Source organism: Varanus komodoensis, unplaced genomic scaffold, assembly GCF_004798865.1.
Source record: "Varanus komodoensis strain SLA01 unplaced genomic scaffold, ASM479886v1 scaffold3, whole genome shotgun sequence".
Taxonomy (NCBI): Eukaryota; Metazoa; Chordata; class Lepidosauria; order Squamata; family Varanidae; genus Varanus; species Varanus komodoensis.
In genome coordinates this window covers 30,327,821-30,344,598 of record NW_025335761.1, presented here as the reverse complement: position 1 = coordinate 30,344,598, position 16,778 = coordinate 30,327,821, and the positions used below count along the sequence as shown (strand labels likewise).

The window sequence follows — 16,778 nt, the reverse complement described above, 5'->3', positions numbered from 1 at the left end:
GTGTGTGTGTGTCTCCTTTCCCCATCAGCAAAGGTGAACAGTAATGTAGTGGAAAATTTTGAAGTGCAGACCCTCATCATGAAAGTTGATATAGTTGCAGACCCAAGGAGAGTATGAAAAACCAGGCAGCTGTGTTGATCCATTCAACAGCCAGTTCTATCTCCATTAGGACCAGATCATTTGTAAAGATCATTCTACATTATTAAATCGTAATGGCCTATTCAAGTCCAAGCCATCTCAAAATACTTTGCATTAACACTGGGAACAATATATTGTTGTTGGGAAAGCTGTGTTTCCTCCCTGTATTGTGTGAAGTTCAGCTAAGCACAAAAGGAACAGGGAATTCTGGGAGGTATGGCATGGGAGGTCAAATAAAAAAAGCGCTGGTCCTCATCCATGCAGGCCTGGTTTGCTATAATCTGAAAGACCAGTGTTATTCTTTTTTCTCTATTTGCATTTCCTGTTAGCCATTTTTCAGTTCTGTTTTTATTCTCACCCCACCTTGTAGAAAGAATGTATGTAGGCCTGATATGGAGTAGATGTACAAGCTTCCACCTAAAATATCTGTGTATTCTTTTCAAGGTGAATTATTTGCCACTGTGCACCGTCTACCCATGGTCTAGCAATATTAGGAATTCTTCAAAGGATCTTGCTAGAGTGCTATGATCATGTGCATTTGTAGGAATAATCCCAGTATAGTTTATTTTTATAAATAAATAACAAAAAATTACTTATTGTGGCAGAGTTTTAAAAACAGAGAGCAGCATCTAATTGGACAAAACTATTAACGTAACTTAAATTGCACTAGCATGTTCCTTGCACCTTCCTTTTTATTTTCCCCTAGAACTGGGCTGAAAGGGGGAATCTTACCCAAAAGAGCTTAGGCTTTCCCCGGCTGGAAAGGTGAGAGCGTGCAGGTAAAGATTAGGTTGTGGCAGCCTATCAAGGGGGTTGGAGAACTCTTATATAGGAAGATTTCTCTCCTCTCTCCTCCAGAGGACAAGAGGTAAGGGAAAGTATGTGGTTTTTCTCATAACTATCATGAAACAAAAAAGAAAAGGAGCAGGAACACAACTGGAGAAAATGCTACTCCAGACACATCTATACAGAAGTAGGCCTCACTCTAAACAATAGGGGTATTTTGGGGTATTCCTTCCATATGAACCTGCCTACAACGTATTGTCATTTTAAGAGGTCCTGTTATATTAGAGAGATTCGGTTGGTGACGCAACTTCTTGGTGGCAATGCTTCAATTAGGGAACTTCCTTAAGGGAGTTTAAATTAGCACCTCTTAGCCATGTTCCAGAAAGGCAGTGAAAACTATATTATTCTACTGAGCTTTTAATGGATATGATATCTGCTCCTGTTTTGACAGATTGGTGATTGTTTTAGCTGATCTGTACAGTGCTTTAAGCACCCACTGTGTGAAGGGTTAATTCCTAAATGTGCCTAATCAATAAATTCAGGGGCTCTTGCTCCCAGTTAAATCTGTGTGGATTGATGTCTCAGTCAGTGACAAATGAAAGGTGTCCTGACTAAATGCTTTGATTGTCAGTTTCTCGGGGCCATTATGCTGGCTACTGTTGGAGAAAAAGTGCTGGGGAGAAGGATATTTGGTATGATCCAGGAAAGCAATCCTTTTGTGTTTTTTACATCTTTGATAAAACAGTGCTAGGGAACTTGGGGAATCCAGAGATATAATGGGTCAAGGCTTTACATGCATCATAAATAGAAATGAAGAGGTTATTCCATACATTCTATCTGAAATAATGAACATCTGTACTTAGCCTGATTTTACAGTGATCACCTGATAAAGGACAGTGAGTCATAATAAACTGATCCTTATATTAGTAATCTAAAACAAACACATGGTGAGATCCAGGATTTTTCATACAGGAGAAAGAATGGCTGCATCTTTGACTTACTTGGAAAAACCCTTCTGACTAACACAGTAGCAAGGAAGAGATGATCACATTTTTAAAAAGAAGACTCAGATCACTGAGAATAAAACAACAAAAAGAATAGTTCCCTACCCATTACTTCCCACTGTGTGAACTTTTGACATATCCGCAAATTCTTCCTTTCGCTTGCTACTGCTGTTGTACTGCTCACTGTACAGCTTTAAGGACATCTGTTCAACAGCATCTCTTTGTGCTTCCAGATAGCATAGCTGAACCTCAGCCTAGAAAAAGAAAACAAGAAATAAACCCTTCATTTTTATTCATAGGGAAGACATTTATATAGTTACAGCTTTCCGATGCAATGAACAAAACTCAACCAACAGTTACCTTCCACAATGGTATTAAACGTTGTCCTAATATTATTGTGGTGGTTTTTTTAATAACACTGGCTTTATATGTTTTGGGGAGGAGGGACAGTGCACAAACACTCCCTGCTTTCATCTGTGGCAGCCTCATTATTATTCTCCATGCCCTGATTGGATGGCTGTGGAAGTGATTCTTTTTCTAATCAGTGGTCTTTCCAGAAACAGTGATGTTATCTTGCAGTAATTCTGTGCAACAGTGCCACTGTTCCTAGGAAGACGGTGCTGCCTGAAAGCCAGATGCCGGGAAGAGAAGCATTGTGGGGAAGTGCCTGGTGCTCATGTGTGCATGTAGGAGAGGAAGAAAACAATTTCCTTAAAGGGTTGCAACCACTTGAACCCCTTTCAAGGTTCCCTCCCCAATTTATAAAAAGTGGAACAAATGGTTGAAAAACAAAAGCAAATGGCTTGAGCACTGCCATTTTGAGTTTATTTGATTTGCACCCTGCCTTTTTACCAAGAAAAATGACCCTCAATAGCTTGCCCAAGATATTCTTCATATTTGTATTTATCTTGCATTCAGGTCCATGGCACTGAGTGAGTTATTCAGATTTCAATCATGTCCATTTTATAGTTTATCTAAATTAATTTGGCCTTATGCAGCATTTACTTGTACACTCAGAGTTATGATGTACAGCCATGATTGCGTGTCTTCAAGGAACTCCCAATTCATGCCCAGGGAAGGGTAAGTTCTACATGTGCAGAGGGATGTGTGCATGAGAGCATCTTCTCTAAGGAAAGTCAGTGAAAAGGTTCTGTGTGCACATTCAAAATGTACATGGGGATATGGACTGGGGACACTGCACACTCTCCCTGCCAATTACCAGAACTAACCATGTTTTTCTTTATCCAAACCTTCAAGTGCAGGAATTTTATCAATGGATGAATTGGATGCCTAGTCAGGCTGCACATAGCATGTTTCCTTCATATCATAGGCTTAAAAAAGGAAGAGACGTACTATAAGGGCAATAGAATTTGCATCTGGAGCCCATTCCACATGGCTTCTTCAAGGCAGTGCTGGCTTCAGACATTTGAGGCTCCTTGGGCAAGACACCCTTCATGGGCCCTCACCTTAGTCTGCCTCCTCACTGCCATCGTCACCCACTACTACTGCTCCTTATCCTTTCTCAAAGATCCAGCAAGCAATCTGGATTAGCATCCAGTGCTTCACCAGCACCACTGTTGTCTGGACTAAAGACATGTGAGCAATGAAGAGAAGGAGCAAGTCCAGGGACCAACTGTCACCGTGCCTTTGCTGGTGAAGGACCCTAAGTGGGTGCCCAGCAATACCTGTCTTTGGCACAGATCTTGCTTGGAGGCACAGGGAATGGTTATTCGTTGAACACTAGGTATGTCAATATTCAGTTCAGAGTAACAAGTATGTTATTTATAGAGTGCTGTTCCTAGTCCAGCTATTACTGTTAGGGTCATCAACATGCAATTCCAGGGTTATTTGTACTTGGTTCTACAAGAATTATTCATTCGCCATTGATTGTGTTCTGCTCAGCTGTTGCCTAATGTTTCATACATGCTTCTTCCTGTACTAGTGTTTGTTTTACTAATGATGTAAATAAAAACAAGGACTCAGAGTTTTAATTGCACCACAGATTAATTTTCCAAAGATTACTCAGCGACTTCAACTTTAAGCAAAATGATGTACATTAGTCCTGATGTTTTCTTTTAGACTATTTCCTGGTCAAAAAGAATGTTGAATAATATTTGGCTTCAGAACTTATTGAATAAATATTTTATGTATTGCAGCTGTGTTGATGGCTTGCATTCTAGAGATGAGAGCACCAGATGACACAGAGATGGACTTGGCTATTTGCCGTGCTTGCCCCTGGGTAGCTGGGAAGAGTACAGAGGCAAGGTTGAGCTCAAGAGCACTTTGGGGCAAATACAGCATTGTTTCCTTACAACATACTTCACTAAAATGCAAACACACCAATTAAAGTTACCACGTGTTTCAAAAAGCAGCAGCACTTGGCAACCTAAATCTACTCTTCCATTTGTAGCAAGCTGCAAATTACATAAGGATGTAGAAGAAAGGGGATCCATTACATCCATCCTATCACATCCAGAGGTTTAGAAAGCACTGAGTGCCTTACTTAAGAGAAGTTCAGAGTGGACCAGATGACTCCTGGTAATCCATGCCCAGTCAATTTTATATGCAGAAAAAGTACAAGATTAAATAAAAGTCATAAAGCAATCTGTAAATGGACAAGCATGCTGACAACAGGGGAGAGCTATAGATCAGAGGTGAAGTGCTTGCAATTGCAGAAGGTCCCAGGTTTGTTCCCTGGCATCTGCAGGTAGAGCTGGGAACATTCCTGCCTGAAAAGCTGGAGGGTTACTGCCAGTCAGTGCAGACCAGCTTTCCCCTACCTAGTGGGCCCACAGATGAGGAGTTCAAGTTCTGGGGAGGTTTTTGTTTGTTTTAGACTACAAGTCCCATCATCTCCAGCCCTCATAGTGCATGGACCGTGATTATGAGACTTGTATCCCAAAACACCTGGAAGGCACTATATTAGATGCAATATTGAGCTAGATGGATTATGGATTTGACTTTGTATAAGGTAGCTTCTTTTGCTCTCAAAACCATGCCTTGTGCCTGCAGATGCAATGCAGGTGCGCAGCTTGGAATTCTTCTCCTTGTACTGTACTAGGAAAGCACTGTGCACATGGGGTTGGCAACCTGGCCTAAAGGTCCAGCCCTAATTACAATTACTCACCGATATTGAATGTTAATTTCAAGCCAATGCATTTAGAAATGGGGACTGTGCTTTGTTGCAAGGCTCCTATACTAATTATTGGTTCCCAAATTGTTCCTACTGAAAGTGATGTTTTTAGCCTTTGAAGCTTTTCAGATAAGGAACACCCATCTGGATGTGCTTGCACCTGTCAGTTTTGCGGGGGGGGGACTGTTGAGTGCCCCCCTTAAGGAGTGGCTGCCACATATGAAGGACGGGGCCTTCTTGGTAGTCAGATTATTCATTTATTTAAAGCATTTTACACCTCATTCCTTAAAGTGCAAAAAGGCTCCCAGAAAGGCTCCCAGGAAGACAACACAGTCCTGCTCTGACAAAGTTAGGCAGCATTTCTTCACATATTTCTTCAGCCACCATTTGAAAACTTTCTTGTTCAGGTGCATCTTTTAACAATATGACCTTGCAGGCTCCTTGCTGATTTTAATTATTTGCTATTGGTGCCAGTGTGATGTTTTATGATTGTTTGTTAGGTTTTTCATGTTCTCATTTATGATGCTATCTGCCTTGGGGGTTTTACTATGGAGCTAAAAGGTGGGATAGAAATTTATTTTTAATAAATAAGTGGAAGAAATGGGGGATATAGAACACGATTCATACCTGTTGCAAAATACATTTGTATAATTATAGCTGTTTAGTATCACATTTTTAAAGAAAATCAGTATAGAAATAATCACAAGAATAAGTGTTTCAACATGTTTCTAATTTACTATAACATGGTTCCATTTTTCAGCAAGCAATGGGTGTAACTAAGTAGGTAGGGGTATAATCCTATGCATGTTTGGACAGAAGGAAGTGCTACAAATGACAGTTATAGGACTTTTTCTGTATAAACATGTTTAGAATTGTGCCCAGAATATTCTGTGGTTAGATTAGATGTATATCTGCTAATCCCAGAAAAAAGTCTATTAGTAATAACAAAAAAGCAAAATCAGATACCCCTTAACTGTCTAAGTACCTCTTGTTCAGGATGTAAATGAAATTTATTTCTCCAAAAAGTTTCTCACAAATCACCCATGTTTATAATATAATCACCTTGCTCATATCTAGGAGTGGGGAAGCAAGTCGCTCAGTTCCTTATCCTAATTTTGTACTTTTGCACCACTATGTAGACTGAAATTCAGCTCTGTTTCAAAACTTATAGTTCTCTGAATTGTTCAATGCCCTCTAATAAAAACTGTGTAAGAGTAAGTATGTTTAAAGAAAAAACAACAGTAAAATTATTCATCATGTTAATAAAACTGCTTGCGCAAATATGTGCATACTAAGCACAAATACATAGGTGGCCACTGCTTGTGACAAACTGCTGCTAAAGACATGAACCTGCATCTGGTATTTAGCTACTTTAGTGCTGTGCTAGTCATCACTGTACCACAGGCATCTTACAATGCTTTACCAACAACAAAGGAGTAGAACATTTACTACAGTTATGTCATTGGATTTTCTGAAATGGATAAGCAGTCCTAGGAGGTTGGTTGTTAAATCTGACCTAGTAGGATGAACATTGTTCAGAACAACCCCTTGCAAGTCAGTGCTTTAGTCAAAGACCATTATAATTTGTCCAGGTTTCTGTGGATGATACGTACTAAAAGTTGGCTGGTACCAACACTCATCACTTTTCTTGAATGGTGGAGCTGGTTCTACACAGCCATTTTTGAACATCTTTTCCACAAGGTTAGCTTTCATCTTTGGTGTTGTCTCCTAAGTCTGCTATATTGAAGCAATGAGAGGGCTCAATTCCTATTGTTGGGAAGCTGCCATCTGAAATATGAACCTGTCTGTGCCTGCTCAGCTCTTAAATTCATATTTACAGAATTCCTTGATTCTTCTTGTGTACTTATCTGTGTTCAAATGCATCTCTTTGACTCACATCTGTTTTGTGGACTGACACAGGTGCTCTAAACTTGCTATCTTCAATACTTCTGTTGTTTTAATCCTTGTGGATGGTCTTCTGAGCAGTTATTCCCCCATACATACATTTGTATTGAACTTTATTAAAAGGAAGGATAACATTTGGTAGTGCAATGTAGTTGGTCTCCAATTGGGCTGTAATCCATTTTATCTATAGTTCTCCCACAGCATTTGTGAGCTTATCTATATATTTCTCTGCCTTGTTCCAGATCTTCACTGATGTCTCCTAATTTTTCTTGGCTTCCTTTCCTATGCTTCCCTTTTGGGTCAGTACAATTGGCCTTCTCAGTCTGTCCCCCAGGGGTCCTGAAGAGGTTGGGCTGGCTATAAGTCTGCAATGTGACTAAGGAATGTCTCCTACTCTAGGAAGGCAGAACAAGCATGGGCTGAGTCACTGGGCCTGCCAGATTGCTGTTTTTTTTTCATTGCTGAACACAAAACATACTTTGGTCTATGTGTCCATCCAGGTAGTTAAGCTCATATCCAATTCATTTCTCTGTAACTCAGAATTCCATCTTTATTGAAATCCAGTGTAAATCCCCCCAAAAAACCCAAAGCCAGGCCTTCAGGCTGTAATCTCAAACAGCGGTAAAAACAAACAAACAAACAAAAACCAAACCAAAACAAAACAAAACCCAAGCCTGGTAGAGGTTTCTCTCGAACTGAGGCAAAGCTGGTACAAAGTTTCTTCCTACATCAGTGCACGGTATCAAGGCCTGATCACTTGCTGTAACATACATAGCAGGCAAACTAGAGTAATCAGTCTCCATCATCTTCTTCCAACTTGCTTTTCTTGCCAAATTATTTCTAATTTGATGATGAACTGAAAACATCTTAGCTTGAATCCTTACCAAATCTAAATTCAGAACCAAAGTTTTTGATATTCCGGACATGTCTATCCTTGAATATGCCTGATGTCTAGCAGAAAAAAGTATAATCTCTGACTTTGGGGTTTTTGAATCTCCAAGCATCTTCCATTTCTACTGAAAAAATCAGAAACAGCAGACCTTGGAGATGGAATACATAATTATTTATGGTCCAAAGAATCTATCAAAAAGCTTTGACACCAAACAATAGCCAGGTACTTGGAGAAGGTTTAATAAAAATTTGGTATTCCACAAGAAGGGGAATCAGTCCTCCAAATTCTTCTTTGATGTCTCCAATAGAAGCATACTATGGGAAATACTTAAGGAAAAATAATGATCGTATAATACATAGAGACATGATTGATCAACAAGGATGAATCAAACTCTGGCAAGAACTAAAAGATGAAGGAAAAAATATAGAATGGCTTCTTTATTATCAACTGGTTTCAAGATTGAAAAAGGAACTTCAAACAGGAAAAGGTACAATAAGAGACCTGAAGGAATTTGAAAAGACGATTTAACATCAAAAATATCATTTATTAGGATGAATCTACAAAAACATGATACCGAAACTCAACAAGTTAAAACATGCATGAATAGTTGGATGCAGAACCTCGAAGAAGAAATACCATCCCATCAATGGGAAGCCCTATGGATGCAGGATATAAAATTTACTTCCGACCAAGCATTAATAGAAAATTGGTACAAGATGTATTTTTGATGATATATTACCCCAAAAGATAAGCAGAAAATGGATAAGAATTATAATAGGAAATGCTAGAAATGTAAAGAAATAGATGGGACTTTTTACCATATGTGCTGAATATGTGATAATTTTTTTTAAAAACTTGCAGAAAATTCTCAAAATTAATTTCCTATGAATTCCAAAGAATATGTTACTAAGTATTATACCAGAAACTCTTCCAAAGATTATGTTAGAGTCATTTAAATATATGACAACAGTGGCAAGAGTTACAATTGCATCAAAGTGGAAAGCAGAAGACTTTCCAGCTAATGAAGATTAGAAAAATAAGCTAGCTGAATATGCAACAATGGCAAAATTAACCAATTATATAAACAGAAGACCAATAATTTAGTGAAAAATGGAAAGCTTATTATGAGCAATTTAACTAATATTTAAGAAAGCAGAATTTGTAAGAATATCATTAGTGACTTGTACTTTGTGCTAAAGCTAAGACATTATTTACCATTATTTTGATAAATTAGATTAATCTGTTGTTGAACTTTAAGTGAGACTTGATTGATTTAACTGCAGCTAGAGGAGACAGAAATTTTGCTTTCTCATTAACATGTTAGATATTGAAAATAAATGCTATATTTCTTTTGCTATCCCTTGCTATCTTTTTTTCTTTCTCTCTCATCTTATTTGTATCTTATTTCTTTTTTGCAAAAATAAAAAAAAAAGTAAAGGTTAGAAGGGCAATATATGAAATACTATAATGCTCAACTGTGGTAGAGCAGAAATTTCAAGCATTCATCAAGGAAAATTCACAGTCAACCGATTAGATAATCAGTTGACCAATCTTTCTGATTTTCCAAAGAGTTCACATTAAACTGATTACAGACATAATTTATTATTTATTTATTAAAACATCTTTATGCCACCCCATTTGCCGAAGCCTCGGGGCGGCTCACATCACTAGTTAAAATAATTATAATATAAATTAAAAATATAAATATTAAATTAAAAATACAACAATACAGTATAAAATAAGCCGCCCTGGCCAGATAAAACCAATAATGTTAACAGTTAAAATGCCACTTGAATAAAAAGGTCTTCGCCTGGCGCCGAAAAACAGGTAACGACGGCGCCAGGCGGACCTCTCTGGGGAGCTCGTTCCATAACTTAGGCGCCACCGCAGAGAAAGCCGTCCTCCGAGTACCCACCCTCCTAATTTCTTTCATGGAGGGTTCCCGGAGAAGGGCCTCTCCCGCCGATCTCAAGGGGCAGTTGGGCATATATGGATGCAAGCGCTCCTTCAGGTAACCAGGACCCAAGCCGTTTAGGGCTTTATAGGTCATCACCAACACCTTGAATTGGGCCCGGACTTCAATGGGAAGCCAGTGAAGCTGACGGAGAACTGGAGTCATGTGAACACAACGCCCAGTCCCCGTCAGCAGCCTGGCAGCTCTGTTTTGAACCAATTGAAGTATCCGGACCGTCTTCAAGGGTAGCCCCACGTAGAGCGCGTTACAGAAGTCGAGACGGGAAGTCACCAATGCATGTGTCACTGTCGCGAGGCAGTCGTACTCCAGATAGGGGCGCAGCTGGTGGATCAGCCGAAGCTGGAGGAAAGCGCTCCTCGCCACTGCTGTTACCTGAGCTTCTAGTGAAAGCTCCGGGTCGAGGAGCACTCCCAAGCTGCGAACCTTGTCCCTAAGAGGGAGTGCAACCCCATTCAGAACAAGGTTCAGTTCACCCTCTCCGAAGCCCGAACCACCAACCAACAGGACCTCCGTCTTGTCTGGACTGAGCTTCAGTTTATTCGGTTTATAATCTAGGCTTTAGGGATCATGAGTATATGTATCATCTATAATGTCTTAGAATGTCTTAGAATTTTTGCTGCTTGGCTGGCTGACTTCTTCTTGCATTAATTCAGAGTACTGACACTCACCTTTAAATGCCTAAATCTCTAAAACATGCATATGTTAGGGAGTGTATCCTCCCATATCCACATTTCCGTAAATCCGTGGGCATTCTCTGCTGTGACCCTGTGTGGAGCCAGGTATTCTAGGCAATGGCATCCAAATTATAGAACAACCTACCTTATAGACTCATCTGTCCTTACCTTGATGGCTTCATCAAGTGCAGTCTTGGCTTTTTCAAAGGCATTATCTGCTGGCTAACTAGAAATCTTTGGGCTGCAATTATTTGAACTTGGTTTTGGATTGAAACAATTAGTAAAGCAGAAGTAGAATAGCAGTGAATAGGAGCAATAGGCAGAGCTCAAGCATAATTTTTCTGGGCTCAGTACAAACTTGTAACAATGGTCCTCCTTGCACACACATTTCATGATCTCACCCCATATAAACAATTTCATGAGACATGAAAGAAAAATTTGCTTCAACTTAAAGTGTGTTTTCTGTGTTTCAGAGATTGTTCTGGGGTGCTTCCACCATGTCCCTAAACAAACCCCATGTTACTATTTTTAAAAAACAATATCTAGCCTGAAAAACGACTCTTGCTGAATGTGATATTTTTATTGGTGCTAGTAAAGACATCAAGTTTTGATTTTTTTTCAATTCTAATGGACCAGTGCATCTGAAAGCACTTTATAAGTAAACTTTTATGCCATTTCTATTGCAAAATTATGAATGACTCCCTCCACCCCTGTTTTTCTGCCACAAGCCTGGTCCTTTGGGAAAAAAAGAACTGGGTAGTGTGACATTTCTTCTGCCTTTTGTAAACCCTGTGCAGCTTTCTGGCTGCGGAATTTGTATTTTAGCCAGTTGTTGCAGTATGTGTGTGTATGTCTGTTTTTATGGATGTGACACACATTGTCATGCATTCAAGGAATGCTGGGATTGGTAGTTTTTGAGAAAGTATGACATATACAAATCTGCCTCTTGAACTATCAGTCCTATTTTAACAGCACAAACACGTTCTAGAGAAGGGCCTGACCAGCAACACACTCTTTCAAGTGGGGCTTGTTCTGCTCTAACACTGCTTCTAGCTTCCTCTAGCAAAGTCCACAAGATACGGATATTAGATATTTAAATATAGGGAAATAGAATGGATACCCTCAAGCATGAGCTACTTCTCCCATCCCTCACAATACTATGTTGCAACCTTGGGTTGCCTCACTGGATCTCTAGGCTATGGTAAGGTGTACCCTTCCCCATTCCATGCTTGGGCCATGGATACTTGTTGGATTTTTACAACTTTTGTGCACAGATATGGGTACTCTTTTTTCAGCAGAGAATAGAGTTCGTAGCAACAGCTTAGCTAAAATAAATATCTGTGTGGTGATGGGTACCTATATCCAACAGACTTCTCTGTATCTGCTCATATTCCTGATTATTCCACATGTTTTACCTGAATGTCTTCATTATGCAGAGTAACCCTTTAACCTTTCTAAAGATGTGCATCTGATGACTGCCCAAATTCACCACTCTGTGGGCCTTGTATGGTTTGCTGCTTTTCTATTACTCCTACAGAACACAAACTTCCTTTGCTCATCTTCACCTCCAGTGAATCTATAGACAACTGCCCTCAGGAGAATGTTTCACTTATCATTTGATAATTCTGCTCGATATATCAACAGTTTTTGCATGTTACAGTTGTCTTCAGCCACTGGAAACATTTTCAGCATGCAGAAATCTGGGCAGATAAAATCTTCAAGCAGATCTTTCTGATTTCTGCACGAAGTCTTCTCTCACAAGCCTGCTGCACTTAAGCCTGCCCCCGCAGCGGCTCATATCCTACCAATAGCATCCCAATTCCTTGGAGACTTTGAAAACCTCAAGCAGGTATTGATTATTTTTTTGTAAAAAAAATCCTATATGCTTCAGAGTCCACTGGAAGTCTCAAAGTCAACAAAATGTGTGCTGCTACAAAGTATATCAGAGTAAAAGTGCTGAAAATTAGGTCTGCACTCCTACATCCTGGTTGATTCATAAAAATAATCTGGCAATCAAATGAACAAATGAAATGTAACATTTCATAACAGTGATGTGCGCCGCCCCGAGGCTTCGGCGAATGGGGCGGCATAAAAATGTTTTAATAAATAAACAAACAAACAAACAAACATTTATATCTGTTCTGATTTTAAACAGAGATCAAGATCACAAATCTATCCTGGACCAAGGATCGCTGATGCTGACCTTAATAAACTTGGATTTCAAAGAAAGTGGCTTTGGTGTGGTATGATGAAGTTAGAAATACGTTTTACAAATGTTGTATTGAAAAATTATATCCACAGGCTAATCTTGATCCTTAATTTGAACGATTGCTGGCATATTTCCCAATATAATATACTGGAGTTCATGTGTAGCTATCATGGCTCATAGGCATTGATAGTCCAGTGGAAGATAAGACTATAAGGCTATGGTCCTTGGGACACTTGTGTTTTCTTGCTTTCCATGAAACATAACCGTAAATACAGGATTATACTTTATAAACTTTATTATTGTACTTTATTCTTTAAGACTGCTAAACTATTTTACAAAATAGGAATTGGATTAAAATAAGGCAGTTGTGTCAGATGTAGACATAATCAGCTATTTGGCAAGCCTCTGACCTAAAGCAATTTAGCCTTAACACACATGCGGACTGGCTGCCTCTTTTGTTTCAATTTTTTGGGATGGATCTGCGCATACAGAACTATTTAAACATGCAAAATATTCCTCCAAACTAAAGCGAATGAATGCCTGCATTTGTGTGGAGTTCCATGTGAAAACTACAGCCCACAAATGGTGCAACAGATCCACTTGTGGTTGAAAGGCTCAAAACAAAATCACTGTAAAATTCCTAAAGTGTTGTTAACCTTCAGGTGCTGCTGGAAGTCAGTGCCTTGTGCCTTTCTCAACCTCATGTGCTCTCCAGATATTTTGGGCTACAACTCCTGTCAGCCTGAGCCAGCATGATCAATGGTAGTGATGATAAAAATTGCTCCAAACACTGGGAAAGCACCACGGTGGGTATCTCTAGCTAGTGATTTGTGCATCAGCGCAGCAGCAATTGTATCTTTTGAAGGAAACTCACATAGTGGATGCACTTAAATTGTTTCCAAATTGGAAGCCAGCATCACCTGTTCGGTTGTTAGAAATAGGAATGGGGGAAAAGTTTATTAACTTCACATTTTATGTGCTTACCTAATTTTGAATCAATATATGAACTGAAATCAATTATTCTTCAAATCGGCACTTCTCCAAATTTTCGCACTGAACTTGTCTGATCAGAAATGCATTAAAATGTGCACATTAAAGGGCAACACAGAGAAATGCATGTATTAGTGAAAATAATGTTAGGCATTATGTGATCAAATGCATTATATTAGGCAGAACTGTATGCAAAACTTATGCATTAGAAGTGCACACAAAAATGCAAATGAATATTCATACAATTTTGTTAAATTCTTCAAGTGAATTCAAATGGACTGAAATTGGATAAATGAAGCTAACAGAAACTGAAACTGGCAAATGAATTAATCCATACTTAGATGGGTATGTTACTTGTGCATCCTGCTGCCAGAGCTTCTTGTAAAGTCCAGAGCCACTTTAGAAAACGTAACTGTGCTAAACATACACTATTTGTATTGTTGAGAGGTCAGCTTCCCTGCTGCTGCTGAATTCCTGGCAATTTGCATACTATTAAAGCATTAGCTATAATGTTTGGGAATTTTAATTTTAAAGCGATGCTGTTAAAGATGTTTGCTGAATTGTAAGCATCTATGACAGCTGGGGAATTAGTTAACTCTCTGATAGTTACACTATTTGTGCCTTAGTCTGGAAGGTAGTAAACAAAATCCCTTTCTACTTCACCACAATGAATGAGATTTTAATGCAAGAGGAGGTGGTTTAAAAACAAATTTTATCACAGCAATGCAGTAATGAAGGCAGCATGTCTTTTTATTTTCAATATTTTGCATTCAATGAAATATAACTTTAATGCATTTGTTTACTTAGTTTTGGCCTGGGGTGCAGTTTTATGTGATACTACATGTGATAAGGAAATACACCCTTCTAAAACAATTTTATTTATTTAGGTTGTAGTCCTATACATGCTTTCATAGCAATAAGCACCACTGAATTCAATGCAAATTCTGCAAAGGTGAAGGGCAAAACCCAGCATAAGGAAGATATATTGCGAAGTTCTAAGTCAAGTAATTTTAATGGGTAAATTCTAAGCAGAACTTATATAGGATTGTACCCAATGTATAAGACTGTACTGTAACAGTGCAGTGCCATACATGTCTACTCAGAGGTCCATTGAGTTCAGTACTGCCAGGCAAGTGTGCATTGGCTTTATCCTTGGGTGGTAATCCTATTAAAGTTTAAACAGAAACATGTTCTACTATTACCAGTCTGTGATTGGGTAAACATATCCTGGAGGACCACATTTCATTATATAAGACTTAATTAATAAACAGTAAAAGGTGATAATTATTGCTGGCACTTGATAGGACCTTCTTTATAGTATGATTCCATTCCAGACACATGAGGGATTATTTTGGATCAACATGCATGGATCTGTTTCATTTGTATTCTGTCCTTTTTGTGAAAGAACACCTTTGTGCCTTGTAATTATCCATTTAAATTGGAAAGCTAGTATGGTGTAGTGGTTATGACCTCAGAACTGGGACTCAGGGGATCTAGGTTCTAGTTCCTGCTCAGCCACAGAGCCAATTGGGTTACTTTGGGCCAGTCACAGACTCTCAGAGGGTTGTTGTTGTTGTGGGCATAAGACTGAGAGCAGGAGGAGGATGTAATCCATTGTGACTACTTTAAAAATAAGAATAGCAGGATATAAATCTAATAAATAAATAAATAAATAAATAGTTTCCCTGTAAAACAATTTAATATAAACAACATTAGAAACCACCTAAGAATGCAATCCTATGCATGTTTAGAGAGAATTATAGCACAAATAGATATTTGATACTATTTCCTAGTCTACCATTTTTAGTCCAGGTAAAATCCATTTCCATTCCACTTTTCCTAAATTCCATCACTTGAGTATTGTAAACTAGAAAGGCAGGTATATAAGGAGAATAAATACACCTCATTTCTCATATTGGGCTAGGTTACTGCCTCTGTCTAGTATCATGCTGTTTTCCTAAAGGTGAGAAAGTACGCATGCTGAGTACCAGAGTTACATAGACCACAGCATCATGTCCTGCTTAGACTCAACCCTATACATGCTTAGGCCTGGCTGACTGAAGAGTTTTGTAGGACTTTCCCCATCTAAACATGCACAGGGTTGAACACTAAGAAATTCTGTGACACAGTAATCTTTGGATAAAGGCAGGACGGAAGGAACAAAGTAAGATCAACAAAAATTATTTTAAATACAAATAACAATTTAGTTATCAAAACAGTGGGGAACAAGTATGTCTTTATAGAGTTCTTTTTAAAAATTTAGCCTCCTATGGTCCTAATAGTCTTTTTCCTATGTTCTGGAATGCACTCAGCCCTGTGCCTGTATCCTTATTTCAAAGAGAATCATTCAAGCCAACATCCACCCTGTCAAGAATCTTGACTTTGAGCTTCTAATGCAGAATAAAAATCAATATATATTTTGATCATTTGATGAATATTTACTTCTTTCTTTAGTGCTCAGGGATTTCAAAATGAAAACTGCTGAATCAAGTCGTTTTATTTTTCTGTGTTTGTGCCAACACCAATTTACTACCCTCCTGAAAGTTCCTGAACAAGACATCCCAAGTGGCATACTTGTTGGTTTTTCCTGTCAGTCATAACAGGGTGCCAGCAGGGAGCCATAATCATTTCCCTTTCATACTGTTAGTGCTCCAGAAAGGAGTAGCTAGATTTACTTCCTTGCAAAAAGTAAACTTGTCTTATTTAGACATCCCCCATATTGCTTGTACATTTATTCCTTTTGAGGTGGGGATAAGGGTGGGTGGTATTGTGCCTCAAATTATGCTACCCATTAAAAGTTAAACACTGGGGAGGGGGTATCTAAGTTTTTGGCTTTCACAAAAAAACAGAATTATTGTTGGATTAAAACATATGGAAATCTTGAAACACTAAGAAAGCAAAGAGCTTTTAAAATGCCTTTGCTCCATGGATCTTTCCGAAAAATGACACTCAAATTCTTGCTGACTTCACAATATTATTGAGTATGAAATGACATGTTGCTCCAAAAGGCTTAGCAATTAAGATACAGCTTCAGTTGGTTGCTGGTTTTGTAAGAAATATATGCTTATTATT

The 16,778-nt window shown here is 38.6% G+C and overlaps 1 protein-coding gene across 2 annotated transcripts in view; it reads right to left on the bottom strand.

The window, feature by feature from the left end:
• Nucleotides 1-16,778, bottom strand: part of AKAP6 (A-kinase anchoring protein 6) — a 232,942-nt gene that overhangs the window by 85,730 nt on the left and 130,434 nt on the right. For both annotated transcript variants that reach the window (XM_044436216.1, XM_044436215.1), the window contains one exon: nt 2,034-2,182. In XM_044436216.1, coding sequence (XP_044292151.1) covers nt 2,034-2,182 — 149 coding nt within the window. The remainder of the gene's footprint in view (nt 1-2,033; nt 2,183-16,778) is intronic.